This window comes from Ciona robusta, chromosome 13, assembly GCF_009617815.1.
Source record: "Ciona robusta chromosome 13, ASM961781v2".
Classification (NCBI taxonomy): domain Eukaryota; kingdom Metazoa; phylum Chordata; class Ascidiacea; order Phlebobranchia; family Cionidae; genus Ciona; species Ciona robusta.
The window spans coordinates 2,648,678-2,661,313 of NC_143247.1; the positions used below are offsets into that span (position 1 = coordinate 2,648,678).

The following is a 12,636-nucleotide window of genomic DNA, read 5'->3' on the forward strand; positions in this document are numbered from 1 at the left end:
GCGCTTAGGTGCGTCTAAGTGTATACGTGATATATATAAATGCCGTTTTTCAAGTCGAGAATTAGGGGTAGCAGTTGATCGGCTATAAAAACAGTTTTCTTTTCAGCGGCGCCGTGGGCCTGTGTTTGCGGGTTAATCCAATAATAACATAGTGGTTCCAGACTTATAACACACGCGCGTAATATGCCTGTAACTCATAACACAGTCGGCGTAATCCAGACTTGTAAGTTACTGACAGTAGCGTATAAATAGGTCATTTTAAGTATTGGAAAGAGTTTTTTAACTTGAAAAGTTTTAGGCTTACGGAGTATAATAGTAGCTGTAATAAAATAAACGTTCGTCATTTTTAAATGTATAGTATTTTAAAATTGTAAAATTGATTAAAAAACTGTACTGTAATGTAGCTTATTTTACAAATTGCTATTTTTTTGTGCGTAGATAAAATTATGTAAGGTTAAAAGTTGACCTATATATTGTTACGTCATAATGGAGAAGACAATAATGGAATTTCGGCGTCGGCAAAGCAGGCAGATGCGGTTTGAAGAGGCGTTAAAATTTGGGGTAAGTTCTGTTAATTACTGTATTAGTTTTGCAGCGTAACTTTATTTTGAATGGGCCCAGGTAAATGAAGCGTCTCGGCGGCACTCGGAGGCTCAGAATCCCGGCGGAAATTTCTACTTGCCCCCGATCTTGGCAAAACGTAACGGTTTTAACCAAACATCGAAAACAAGAGCGAAAAGCATCGCGGTTATGAAGATGCCGTACTATGACTCAACAATGGAGCATTTTTCTGCGGAAAAGACAACTAAACTGCCGAATATCCAACAAAGAGACCGAAAACCATCAATTAAGGTAACGTTTATATAAGTTACTATAATAGTAAGGGTAGGGTAAAATGGGACATGTTTTTTTATAATTTATTGTCCCATTTAATAGTCAGCCAAGAATATTTCAGAATTGTACCAGGACATATTAAATTATATGAAACACGACCAGGAAATATGAGATTTACGTAGTAACGGCATCCCATCTTACCCCACAGAAATATACTTTTAACTTTAGCATAAAATCGAATCTTTTTGATGTATTTTCTTGTAGAATGGAAACCATTGGAACCTCCCATTACGTAGGGTGAGTCGGCATAATAATCGTATCATCGTGGAACACCTACGTCATAAATTGCTGCGTCAGCATGAACGTCGAATAAGCCGTGCATACGAAGGTAAAATAAATCAATGCAACTTTTTTATTCTCGCATGGTGGGCAACGACAGTCTTTGTAACACGAGTGTTCTGCTTCATACACCTCGTGTCCGTTTCAAGTTACCACGTGTATAACTTTATGTGATTATGTTTTCATGCGTGGCTGAAAATTTAGACAACCCATTAGTGACCACTGGGTTGGAACAATGACACTATTTTAGTGCCTTGACTAAGGACATACGCCCACAACAGGCAAAATTTGATTGACGTCTACTCAAACATGTTTCAACTTTTGAGTACCTACATACACCACATACTGTATTGTTTGTTGTTTTTAAATATTGATTTTAAAAGTGATGAAATAGTTGAAGTAGTACTTGTTATATCGGCGGTCGTGTGGTGGTTATAGTCTTAGTTATGTTATCACCACACTTGACAGGTACTTGCTTATATACGCCGCTATTAAAGTACTGTGGGGTAAGATGGGATACCGTAAGCACATAAGCCCATATTTCCTGACCGTGTTTTTGACAATTAACAACACTATTATAAAGTCGCAGAGCTACAGTTATATAATTCTTTGTTTACTACCAAGCGTGACGTTAAAAAAACTAAAAACACGTCCCATCTTACCCCCGCCACCTACTTATAGCAAACAGACACATACGTTTTAAATGCCTTGATGTTATTGACCTTAAATAAACAATCACTCTATATTTCTCCCGTTTATAAAATACACATGAATTATTTCAGCCTTGAAAACATACACGTTAAAACCGCTACCGTTATATGCCTGTCAACACCTGAGAGTTGATCAAATATTAATTTTGCCACATAATAGCAACCTCGCTTTTGTAGTAACCACTATACAAACTGCATTTTTCTACAATGTTTGCCCTTACACCTCGCTATCCGATGAGAGATACTGTTGCCACAGAGACAGACGGCTTAAAATCGTGCTAAACTACGAAAACACTTTCTTTTTATTAAAAAAAAACAAAAATTCAATTTATCAAGGTTTATCTTACATTAGTTTGAAAAACTCCTAACTTTTTAAACCCTTTGTTGTAATAAAGGCCATTGTTAAGTCACAGACAGCGATGTAATCCGAATAAAAACACGACGTATCTTTCCCAACAAAAGTCATGAAATATTAAAATAACAAATTTTGAATCTTTTGTTAATCGAACATCGAAAATATTTGATCCAAAGGTCCATTTTAGCTTTTAAACTTTTTACATGCCACAATTTCAAGATCAAACAGCGAAAACGCACGATACCACGTTTAGTTTGACTATGAATGTAGTTTATTTATTCTCACGTGTAAGGACAACGACAGTCGTTATAACGTAGGTGTTCTGTTTCATACATTTCGTGCCTGCTTACGAGTCACGACGTATGAAACTTTGTGTGGATGATTGTTTTTTAAATGTAATGTGTAGACTGTAGATACCGCGTCATATTTTTCTTACCGGTTTTTGAATTTCATTTATTTTAAATCTTTATAGAAGAAATAAAAGCAGGGTCGCCATCGCAAGGCAGTATCGCCAGCACTGATAGCTTTGATGAAGAAGCAGTCCAGTTTCTAAAGACGTATCGGCCAAGAATGCTATCTATATCTACTCTGGTATTACGTTCTTAATATTATTGGGGCCAATGTGTTAACTCTGGCATAAATAGCAGGTTCCATGGCTTGCCTTGCCATAGGACCTCACCCATATAGAATGAGGATCATATATTTGGTGATCGCAGTTATTGTGATCACTGTCGGTTCAGTAGCCACGCTGTTATATTGGATACTTTTACTCAAGTGGTTTTTTGCCTGGCATGATAACGACTGTCGTTTTGCTGCTAATTCCCTTTTCTTCGTTGTTTTAATTAATCTGCGCTGCTGTATTCGAAGAGGTAAATAAAATTAAAATCTAACTTATAATATTTTAATTGAGTTAATTTTTAGAATATGAGTTCTCGTGCGACGTCCGTGGTAGCTGCCGAGAGCATTATCTTGGGAAGTTCGCGTGGCTCGTCACCGCATTTCCCGCCAGTACAGACGACGAAATATGACGAAAAGGTGACGGAACATTATTACTGAAACTGTAGGAGTGAACGAATGTAACTTATTTATCCTTGCATGGCGGGATAATTACAGTCGTTATAACACGGGTGTTCTGTTCCATACACCTCATGTTCGCTTATGAGTTACCACGTATGTAACTGCAAATTTTAACAACACATAAAAACGCTGGGTTAAAGCCTAGCTTGCCCAAGGACACGTACGCTCAAAACGGTAGCAGCGTCAAGCCACGAACCCGGAATCGCTGGACTGCAGGCAGGCGCGCCAACATTACTGCTTCTGCATTAAATGTCATTTATTACTTCAGGCACAAGAGGAGGTCATTAAAGAGAACGTAAAGTCTCCGTTTCAAAGCCGACCGTCAATATGCGTCAGTTCGGAAACCGGTTTCACTGATTGGATAGCAGTTGATGATGCAAACAATGACGTCAGACCAGATCATGACGTACCACGTCATGATGAAAATATGACGTCACTTTTCCAGCGAAGCATGACTGATTCTGAACGTAGCGTTGCTATGCTAATACGAAAAGTTCGGCGCAGGTCAGATTTTCAATGAATGTAACTTATTTATCCTCGCGTGGCGTGGCAACGTATTGTGGCCGCTTTCAAGTTACCATGTATATAACTTTGTGGGTGACACAAACAAGCAAATGAAATTTTTCCCGTTTCCGGTCAGTATGACGTCATAATAGGGCACGCACAATAGCCATTTATACTGAACGAGTATCGACGCTACTTTTGACCATAGTGGGTACTTACACTGCTACTAAAATAACAATAACACCTGTGATGAAAAATAATTTAAGGCCCACTATAAAGTATCAGCTTTTATTGTACATAAGCTTTATTAAGTGTATATAAGTGTAAAAAAACACCTAAATCTTTTTTAAAAGCATGAAATCAAAGCCTACTTTTGTTCATGTAGTAAAAAATACCAAAACGTTGACTTTTTGCTAAATTGTATTATAGTTATGTGTTTTAGCATACCAATTTTCAATTTAATATAGCTTTTTCCTTGGTGTTAAGTATCTACAAACAAACAGAGCTAAAATATATTGCATTCACCACATTATTCAATGAGGTTCCCTATGTTAGACGACTATGAGTGTAACTGTATTTTAACAATGTCATATCACAATTTGTTAGAACTTCAAAAAAGTGACGCCTACGGCTACATCTACATTGATTATTATGTTACAGCTCCGTTCTATCAGAGACATCCAAGTTACCTCTTGTTACTGAACCTGTCAATCATGATGATGTCATAAACCCACCCGTCAATCATGATGATGTCATCAACCCACCTGTCAATCAAACTCATATCAATTTACCAAGTGATAGCATACACAGGGAACAGCCTATAGTAGAGGATAAAGTTATTAAAGGGAATTTGGCATCACATCAAGAGACTGTTGGTAGAGGTGAATTTTCCTGTTGCAGTGAATGTGAGGTGTATGAATACACCATGTGTATCTGGTGTATAAGAAGACACCCATGTTATAACTCGACAGTGAGCATGAGGTGTATGAATACACCATGTGTGTGTGTGTCTGGTGTATAAGAAGACACCCATGTTATAACTCGACAGTGAGCATTAGGTGTATGAATACACCATGTGTGTCTGGTGTATACCCAAACAAAATCTGTGTTATTCTATGCAGTAATGACCAATGCTAGCTCAAACCCAAGGTTCCATGTCGTGCCACGCCGTAGGAACTCACCCATATAATAATAGAATGTTATAACTCAATAACAGTAAGCATGATGTCAATCAACACATATACCTATTCATAGCATATATTTTAAATAAGCTCTTCTGGCATGTTTTGCTAAAGAAATTTAGGCACCTCTAATGTTATGCCTATACTTCATATTTAAGATGAAGAAACACTGTTCGCTGATTGGAAAACTGCCACCAATTCAGCTTTAACCTCACGCAGAGGAAGCTTTCTTTCTGATGGTGGAAATCAACCTGATGATGTCACAATAGCCCCATTATCTCGTCAGAATACTTTCATGACAGACTCAGGAGGAACTTCTCCATTACCAATGTAATAACAAACTTCATGACTAGATTTAAATCCATAAAAATAAAAAAAAATTCAAAAATTATGTTTTATAAAGTTACATATGTGTTAACTTGTAAGCAGGCATGAGGTGTATGAAACAGAACACCCGTGTAACGACTGAAATTGCCCCGTGGGGATATATAACTTATGAATATATGATCATTCATTCATTTATTTGAAAATAATTCAAGCCATATTCTATTTTTTTAGGAGCAATGAAGAGGAGACAAAAGATGCTCCCACTCCTGCTCTTGCTCTCTCTCCTGCTCCCACTCCTGCTCACGAGGAGAGGGAAGAGGATGATTTAGATCCAAAACTCCGAGAGCAGCAGATGCTTGAGATTTATTTAGGAAACGTATTGTTCCCATGTCCTAAACTACGACGCAAGGTAAAGTAATGTTCTCTATTTTAAGCTATAGGAAATGGTCTTTCAACAGCTCGTCTGGTATCAAAAACATAGTGTATTTCTGACGTTTCATCTGCCATTCGATGAGCAGGAAATGTGCCCTGCCAGATGCAATGATACCAGATGAGAAGTGATTATTTACATTATATCTGGTAGCTGAAGTGATCTACCATAAGCATATATCCATGTACTTATTATTTATTCCAGGTATCCTTGTACATTACTATAACATTGCCGTAAAATATACTCTAACATAAACTATTATAATATTACATACATTCTCTCAGGTATCTATAAACATTACTTTTAATACATTGCTATATAATATACAATATGCTAGCATGCACTATTTACATCTAACCATATACTTACATGTACCCATTATCCCAGGTCTTCATATACTTGACTTCATCAGGTGTTGACACCAACATTGAAAGGCGAACATTATCGCGAACACTTCTTCTTAAACTGCGACAATTTTGCCGTGAAAGACAATTAACCTTTGACCTTATTGACCCACAAGATTGTACTGACATTCTATCTGTTTCACCACTTTATGACATCATAAAGGAAAGTGAATCTTCTATGATGGAACAAAGGATGAATTTATTAAAGGCTTGTTATAGGGACAGTGTTGGACCTGCTTTTATGGTGAGTTTGGTCTTGTTTACCAAATATTTTGCTGCTACCATTGTTGGCGTATGTGTCATTGGGTATGACACTGAACGGCAATTTCTCCAACTCAGTTGTCACTAATGGGTTGTCTAAAATTCTAAATTGTCAGCCATGCAGAAAAAAATAATCACCCACAAAGTAACATTCGTAGTAACCTGTAAGCCGGCACTGTTGTTGTCTTGCCTAAGTTACATTCATTCCTACTTATTTGTATACAAGTAGTCTGGATGAGCAAAAAGGGCCAAGTGTGAAATCTGGCCTGGATGTAAGGTCATCTGATAAGAATGTCATCCATATAAGATAAAATAAGATGTGCAATTTGTTAGTGTTTCGTTGGCGACACAATGGGAAATTCACCCACTCTCCCCACCTATCTATCAGAGGTTGATTATGACATCATAATCAAACAAATAGAAGAAGAAGTGAATGAAGCCGAGATTCAATTGTTACAAGTTGATATTTCCTCTATGACATCACAAGAAGGTATATCCTATATTTAAACTATCTTGTCTATTGTAAAATAATTTTAAAAATTTAATAATTCTAATTTATAAATCCTTTTATGGGGAGGCAACAACAGTCGATATTACACGGGTGTTCTGTTTCATACACCTCGTGGCAGCTTATGAGTTACCATGCAAGTAAGTTATTTAACCTCGTGTGGCGGGGCATTGACAGTTCTTATAACACAGGTGTTTTATTTTATACACTTCGTTCGCGCTTCTGAATTATCATGTATGTAACTTTGTAATTGGTCATTTTTTATCTTTATTATCTGTACGTGTCCTTGGGCTACTGATACTTAATGGCAATTAAGCCTGAAAGTCATACCCTCCGGGCTAGAAGCAGGTGGGCTAACCACTATATCGGGATGCCACACTTATCAAATCTTATGCATGTACTTGCAGGCACTACCAGTGAAAATGATGGTAGTTCTGCTGGTAAAGTAAAGAAATCATCTTATACATCAAGTGTAAAGTCAGGTAAATATACAAAAAACTTGTGTTTAATGTTTTAAGCATCAAGCCTTGAACTTGGTATCTTCTTGTTAGGAATGACTGCTTTAACCACTGTCACACAGTACTGCTACCATTGTAGGCGTATGTGTCTTTGGGCAAGACACTTAACGTCAATTGCTTAAATCCAGTAGTCACTAATGGGTTGTCTAAATTGTCAGCCATACATTAAACTAAAAAGTAATCACTCACAAAGTATCATACTTACTTGTAACATACTTGTAAGCTGGTATGAGGTGTAGGAATCAGAACACCCATGTTATAACAACTGTCATTGCCCCGCCATGCAAGGATAAAAGTCACATTCATTCATACACTATGTTAGGTTCTACAGTAACATTTGACATAGAGAGAGAACTTGCTGTTTCTGATGCTCGTGAAAAGTTGCGCCAGATAAATGAGCAAATGAAACTGTTCAAGGAATGGTATATGTTGGACACTAATACATTGCCAAGTTTTTACAAGTTAAAACCTTTGAGGTGATTATGGGGAAGTTATTCAGTAAAGATCATATTATAAGAAATAATGTTACTTGAACTTTTTTAAAGGGTATTACATTATGTGGTAACTTGTAAGCTGGCATGAGGTGTATGAAACAGAACACCCGTGTTATCACGACTGTCATTTTCCAGCCACGCAGGGATAAAGCAAGTTACATTCATTCATTCATTTATTTAAATGTACATGAATTCTATCTTTTTTGTTTTTTCCATTAGCATTGAATACAAATCTCTCAGTTCTGGTACTTCTCTCACAACCTTGCGTGATTTTGAAAAAAGAAGAAGGGAAAAACAACAATGGCGACAAGTGTGTGGTAGATTGCTTGATGTTATTAACAAGGGAGGGAGTGAAGCTGTGGTGGAGGAACAGCTGCGGGGAGGTGAGTTATGTGATGGAATGTCTTTAGTTAAAAATGTAGTGTAATGATAATGATATGCTTGCTAAGTTTGGAGTCTAATTAGTATATTTTGATTATTCTAAAACAGTTCGTTTTTTAGTTTGACGGATTGGCCTTTTGTCTTTAAAATATTACCTAGTATGTCTATATGATACTACAAAAGCGTATATTTTAAAGCATAGGCACCAAACCTGAGGGTTAAGGGTTCAAGGCTTGACGCTGCTACCATTGTGGGTGTATGTGTCCTTGGACACTTTACGGCATTTGCTCCAACCCAGTAGTTTTTAATATGGGTTGTTTAAATTGTCATAACCCTTCATACTCACTGTCAAATCAGATTTTTTTATATTTATTTTCACTTTGTTCATATTTATTTGCTGTCAAATATTTTTTCATATTTATTTTCACAGCTGTTGAAACAGAACTGGGTTATGTTCTTTCCCTTCCTGTCTTGCGATCGAGTGAATCAACTTTCTGGTTTCAGCGAAAAATCATTGATTACCATGACAACCTAGATTCAAGCATGATTCAGCATTTTATTCCTGTTAAACCAATGACTAATCAAATTGATGATAACTCGGCAACAAAAGTTGGAAAAATAAACGAAGAATTTAAAGAAAGGGTGAGATTTTAGTCATTTTTAGATAAAAACTGACCTATTTATACGCTAAAAACAAGATGTTAGATACATTAAACCAGAGACAGAACCCATAAATCATATTTGGTTTAGCATATTGGTACAGCAAGGGGTAATGGGCCAACTCTGGTCTTAATCCAATATCCCATTGTGTGACATGCTGTAGGACCTCACCCTCACAGAACAGGATACAGCAAATAATTTGTTAAAAGACGCTTAGGATCAAAAACATTTTTATTACTTGGTGCATTTTTCCTAAACTTTGCTACTAAATCTAAGAGACAAAAAAAAGTTATTAGCATTGTATGTTACAGACAAGAAGTATAAGAAACATATATACATCAATTCATTAGTTTTATTTTTATTTTATAGAATCCTCCAAATTCTCCAATATTTATTAAATATATCGGGCACACGAATATTCGCAGCAGCAGCAAAAACTTTGTTAAAACACGAATAAACATCCTGTCTTTTTGTCGCTTTGTGCATTTTCTTAAGCTTTGCTATAAAAAAATAAAAGCTTTATTGTTATTATAATGAATATTTTTGTCAAAGATCGGACACACTAACATACGTAGCTACCCGTTACCATGGCAACACGTGAAACATGCGTATGGGTCACATGATAAAACGGAGGAACGTGAGTGGTCACTTTACTCGGAGAGGTTAAGATTGGATTTCTATAACGTTTGCACAATGCAGATCAGGAATGCAGTGGAAAAACTTCAAATACAGGTTGTTTGTGTTGGTATGAATTATCCTTGTGTGGCCGAAAATGACAGTCGTTATAACACGGGTGTTCTGTTCCATAAACCTCGTGCCTCTTTTTGAGTTATGTAAGAATGAATGTCACTTATTTATTCTTGCGTAGGGTATGACATCCGTTTTATATCACATGTTCTTTGTTATTTTTTCCTATAGTTGTTTTAGATTTTCAATTAGTTTTAGATACTGTTGTCAATGTTTTTCTTGCTGTTAAATTTATTTGCTTGTATATTAAACGCTGTATCTTCCATTATGATAATGATGCAGTCACGAAAATTTCACGAGGAAGAGGTCCATGAACATGTGAGTGTTTTACAAAGATTGTCACGTGATTTTATTGGGAGAGATGATGTCTTGAAAAACATCAAAAGATACATACGCTCACGGAAAAACAGGTTTTAGATTAATCTAATTTTTTGTAAAGACATAAAGGTCTATCACACCCAAGTCTTCCAAGTAAATGACCAAACCAATTAAAGGTCATGTCTGCTTATCCACACACTGCAATAGCTTCAGCAACTCGACTGTGGGCACTGGAGTGGCAACCATGGATAAGTCACTCAAGTTCCCATCCACGAGGATATAAATGACCAAACCAACCAAAAGTCATGTCTGCTTATCCACACACTGCAATAGCTTCAGCAACTCGACTGTGGGCATGGGAGTGGCAAGTCAAAACATATTAAACATACTTAAACATTACAGGCTTCCATACATAGTATATGGAAACAGTGGTTCTGGTAAGACATCAGTGCTTTCCAAAGCAGCCTCATTATCAAGTGTGTGGTTAAGTGATAGACAAGATATATTGGATTCTTCATCCAATGCTGTAAAAGTAGTTTTCAGGTAACACAAAAAACAAATATTAAATACTTATTTTTGTCTGACGCATTGCACAGTTGTTGGCCCCTGTCTTTAACTCAGGTTATGGGTTCAAGGCTTATTGCTGCTACCTTTATGGTTGTATGTGTCCTTGGGCAAGACACATAGCAGCAATTACTTCAACCTGGTGGTCACTTATGGGTTGTGAAATAGTTAGTCATAAACTAACAAAATCACCCACAAAGTTACATGCTTTGTAACCCGTAAGCGGCACAAGGTGTATGAAACAAAACACATGTGTTATAACTGTCATTACCTCCTCATCCAAGAATAAATAACTTACATTTATTCATTCAATATACCTTATATTATAGGAGCGTTGGAGCTACCGGCAACTCCTTGCACCCCCATTTATTCCTAGTCAGCCTGTGTGCTCAGCTGAGGACAATTTTCGCCGAAAAAGAGTCTAAAGAGTTAAATGAAGACCTAAATCTTGACTCTTCTTTTGAATTTGCGAAAATCTTTAATCTAGATTTCCTCTCAATCACAAAAAAGTTTCAGAACCTCATTAGAAGATGTGGGAGCAAAAAATGTCCTCTTCTGATCTTCCTAGATGGTTTAGATCAACTTTTAAATGAAGAAGGAGCTCTTAACATGCAGTGGTTACCGGAGAAATTACCCAAGTATACAAAGCTTATTATTTCAGTCTCTGGAACTAAACCATCTGGAAACACTGGAAAAAAAGCAATTTCGCGCACTCCTTCAAGAGTTGCGCTTAACGAGGTAAAAGAAGTCCGGAAAAACACAGTTTTCGAAGCTCTCTGGACTCTTTATGCAAGAACAGATAACAAGGGGCAAGAAAATCCCAACTTTTTGTTTCTGAGTCCAATTTCAAGCGTAAAAGATTCTTTACATGTTGGTAATAGGTCTGCAACTGAACTGTCATGTGAAAACCTCCTAAATCATGTTTTAAAATCAAAATCCAGGACTTTAACTTCGGAGCAAATGAAGTTAGTTCTCGGAGTTTGCAAGTCATGCCCTCTTCCACTAGGTGTCTCACTCTGCGCAGAAATTTCGGCGAAATGGCACTCTTTTACACCACTTAGCGTCAGCCAAGAGCAACTTTCAGATTGTGCAGGAAATATCGAAAGTTTTGTTCATTCTTATTTCCGGATTTTGGAAGTTACTCATGGTCGCCCTTTAGTGGCCGCTACAGCCAGCTTTTTGTCTTCTTCTCTTCATGGCCTCGGAAACTCGGAGCTTCAAGATTTATTATCTTTCGATAAAAACGTGGCAAAGCAAATGACCGACCTTGTTTCTGCAGATCTGTCACCAGGTGGAGCCAAAGCTATAGTGCAACCACAGACCAAAACGAAAATATCAAAAATTTCAGGAAAAAAGAAAAAAGTTGCTCCGAAAATTCCACCTGCTAAAGAAATAGTTAAAACTGAGGTTCCAGATATAGTATGGTTCAGATTAATGCAGGATTTGCGGTTCCTACTTCAAGAGTCACTCTCAGATAAAATATTAACCTTGAAATGGAAGCACGCAGTGTATGGGAAAGTCGCTAAGTGCAGGTAAGGAAACTCTGTTTCTAAATTATTGTTTAATGTATGCAAATGAATGTTTCATACACCTTGTGCCTGTTTACAAGTTACTACATATGTAACTTTGTGGGTAATTATTTTTTGAATTTTTTTATTGTATACAATTTAGACAACTCATAAGCGGCCACTGGGTAAGTAAAAAAAGTAAAACGTTTGTTTGGAAATACGGTAAAAAAACATAGAAACAACAAACAGGTACATTCCAATGGAGGAAAATGCGAAATATTACCACCACTTGATGGCGTGTTACTTCAGCGACGAAAATCCAACGGAATTTTCCGAATTCACCCAAGTGCGAAATGAAAATCATTGTGACATTGGCCAACCATTGTCATGGCAACCAAAAAGGCCGCAAAATGCTGATAAAGGTTGGATAGCATTTACATTAGTTTTAACATATGTCAGAGTGCCTGCAAACACACTGGCCCGAGGTGTATAAAACAGAACACCTGTGATTTAACG

General features: G+C 36.9%; 1 protein-coding gene across 2 annotated transcripts in view; it reads left to right on the top strand.

The window, feature by feature from the left end:
* Positions 1–12,636, top strand: part of LOC149725795 (uncharacterized) — a 23,499-nt gene continuing 10,863 nt past the window's right edge. For both annotated transcript variants that reach the window (XM_089891445.1, XM_089891444.1), the window contains exons 1-20: positions 1–561; positions 622–852; positions 1,099–1,222; positions 2,711–2,829; positions 3,160–3,273; positions 3,584–3,819; positions 4,480–4,700; positions 5,159–5,330; positions 5,559–5,736; positions 6,145–6,405; positions 6,756–6,912; positions 7,338–7,412; positions 7,771–7,924; positions 8,162–8,325; positions 8,754–8,965; positions 9,536–9,715; positions 10,013–10,140; positions 10,451–10,591; positions 10,942–12,144; positions 12,370–12,542. In XM_089891445.1, coding sequence (XP_089747571.1) covers positions 487–561; positions 622–852; positions 1,099–1,222; positions 2,711–2,829; positions 3,160–3,273; positions 3,584–3,819; positions 4,480–4,700; positions 5,159–5,330; positions 5,559–5,736; positions 6,145–6,405; positions 6,756–6,912; positions 7,338–7,412; positions 7,771–7,924; positions 8,162–8,325; positions 8,754–8,965; positions 9,536–9,715; positions 10,013–10,140; positions 10,451–10,591; positions 10,942–12,144; positions 12,370–12,542 — 4,318 coding nt within the window. In that variant the 5' untranslated portion in view covers positions 1–486. The remainder of the gene's footprint in view (positions 562–621; positions 853–1,098; positions 1,223–2,710; positions 2,830–3,159; positions 3,274–3,583; positions 3,820–4,479; positions 4,701–5,158; positions 5,331–5,558; positions 5,737–6,144; positions 6,406–6,755; positions 6,913–7,337; positions 7,413–7,770; positions 7,925–8,161; positions 8,326–8,753; positions 8,966–9,535; positions 9,716–10,012; positions 10,141–10,450; positions 10,592–10,941; positions 12,145–12,369; positions 12,543–12,636) is intronic.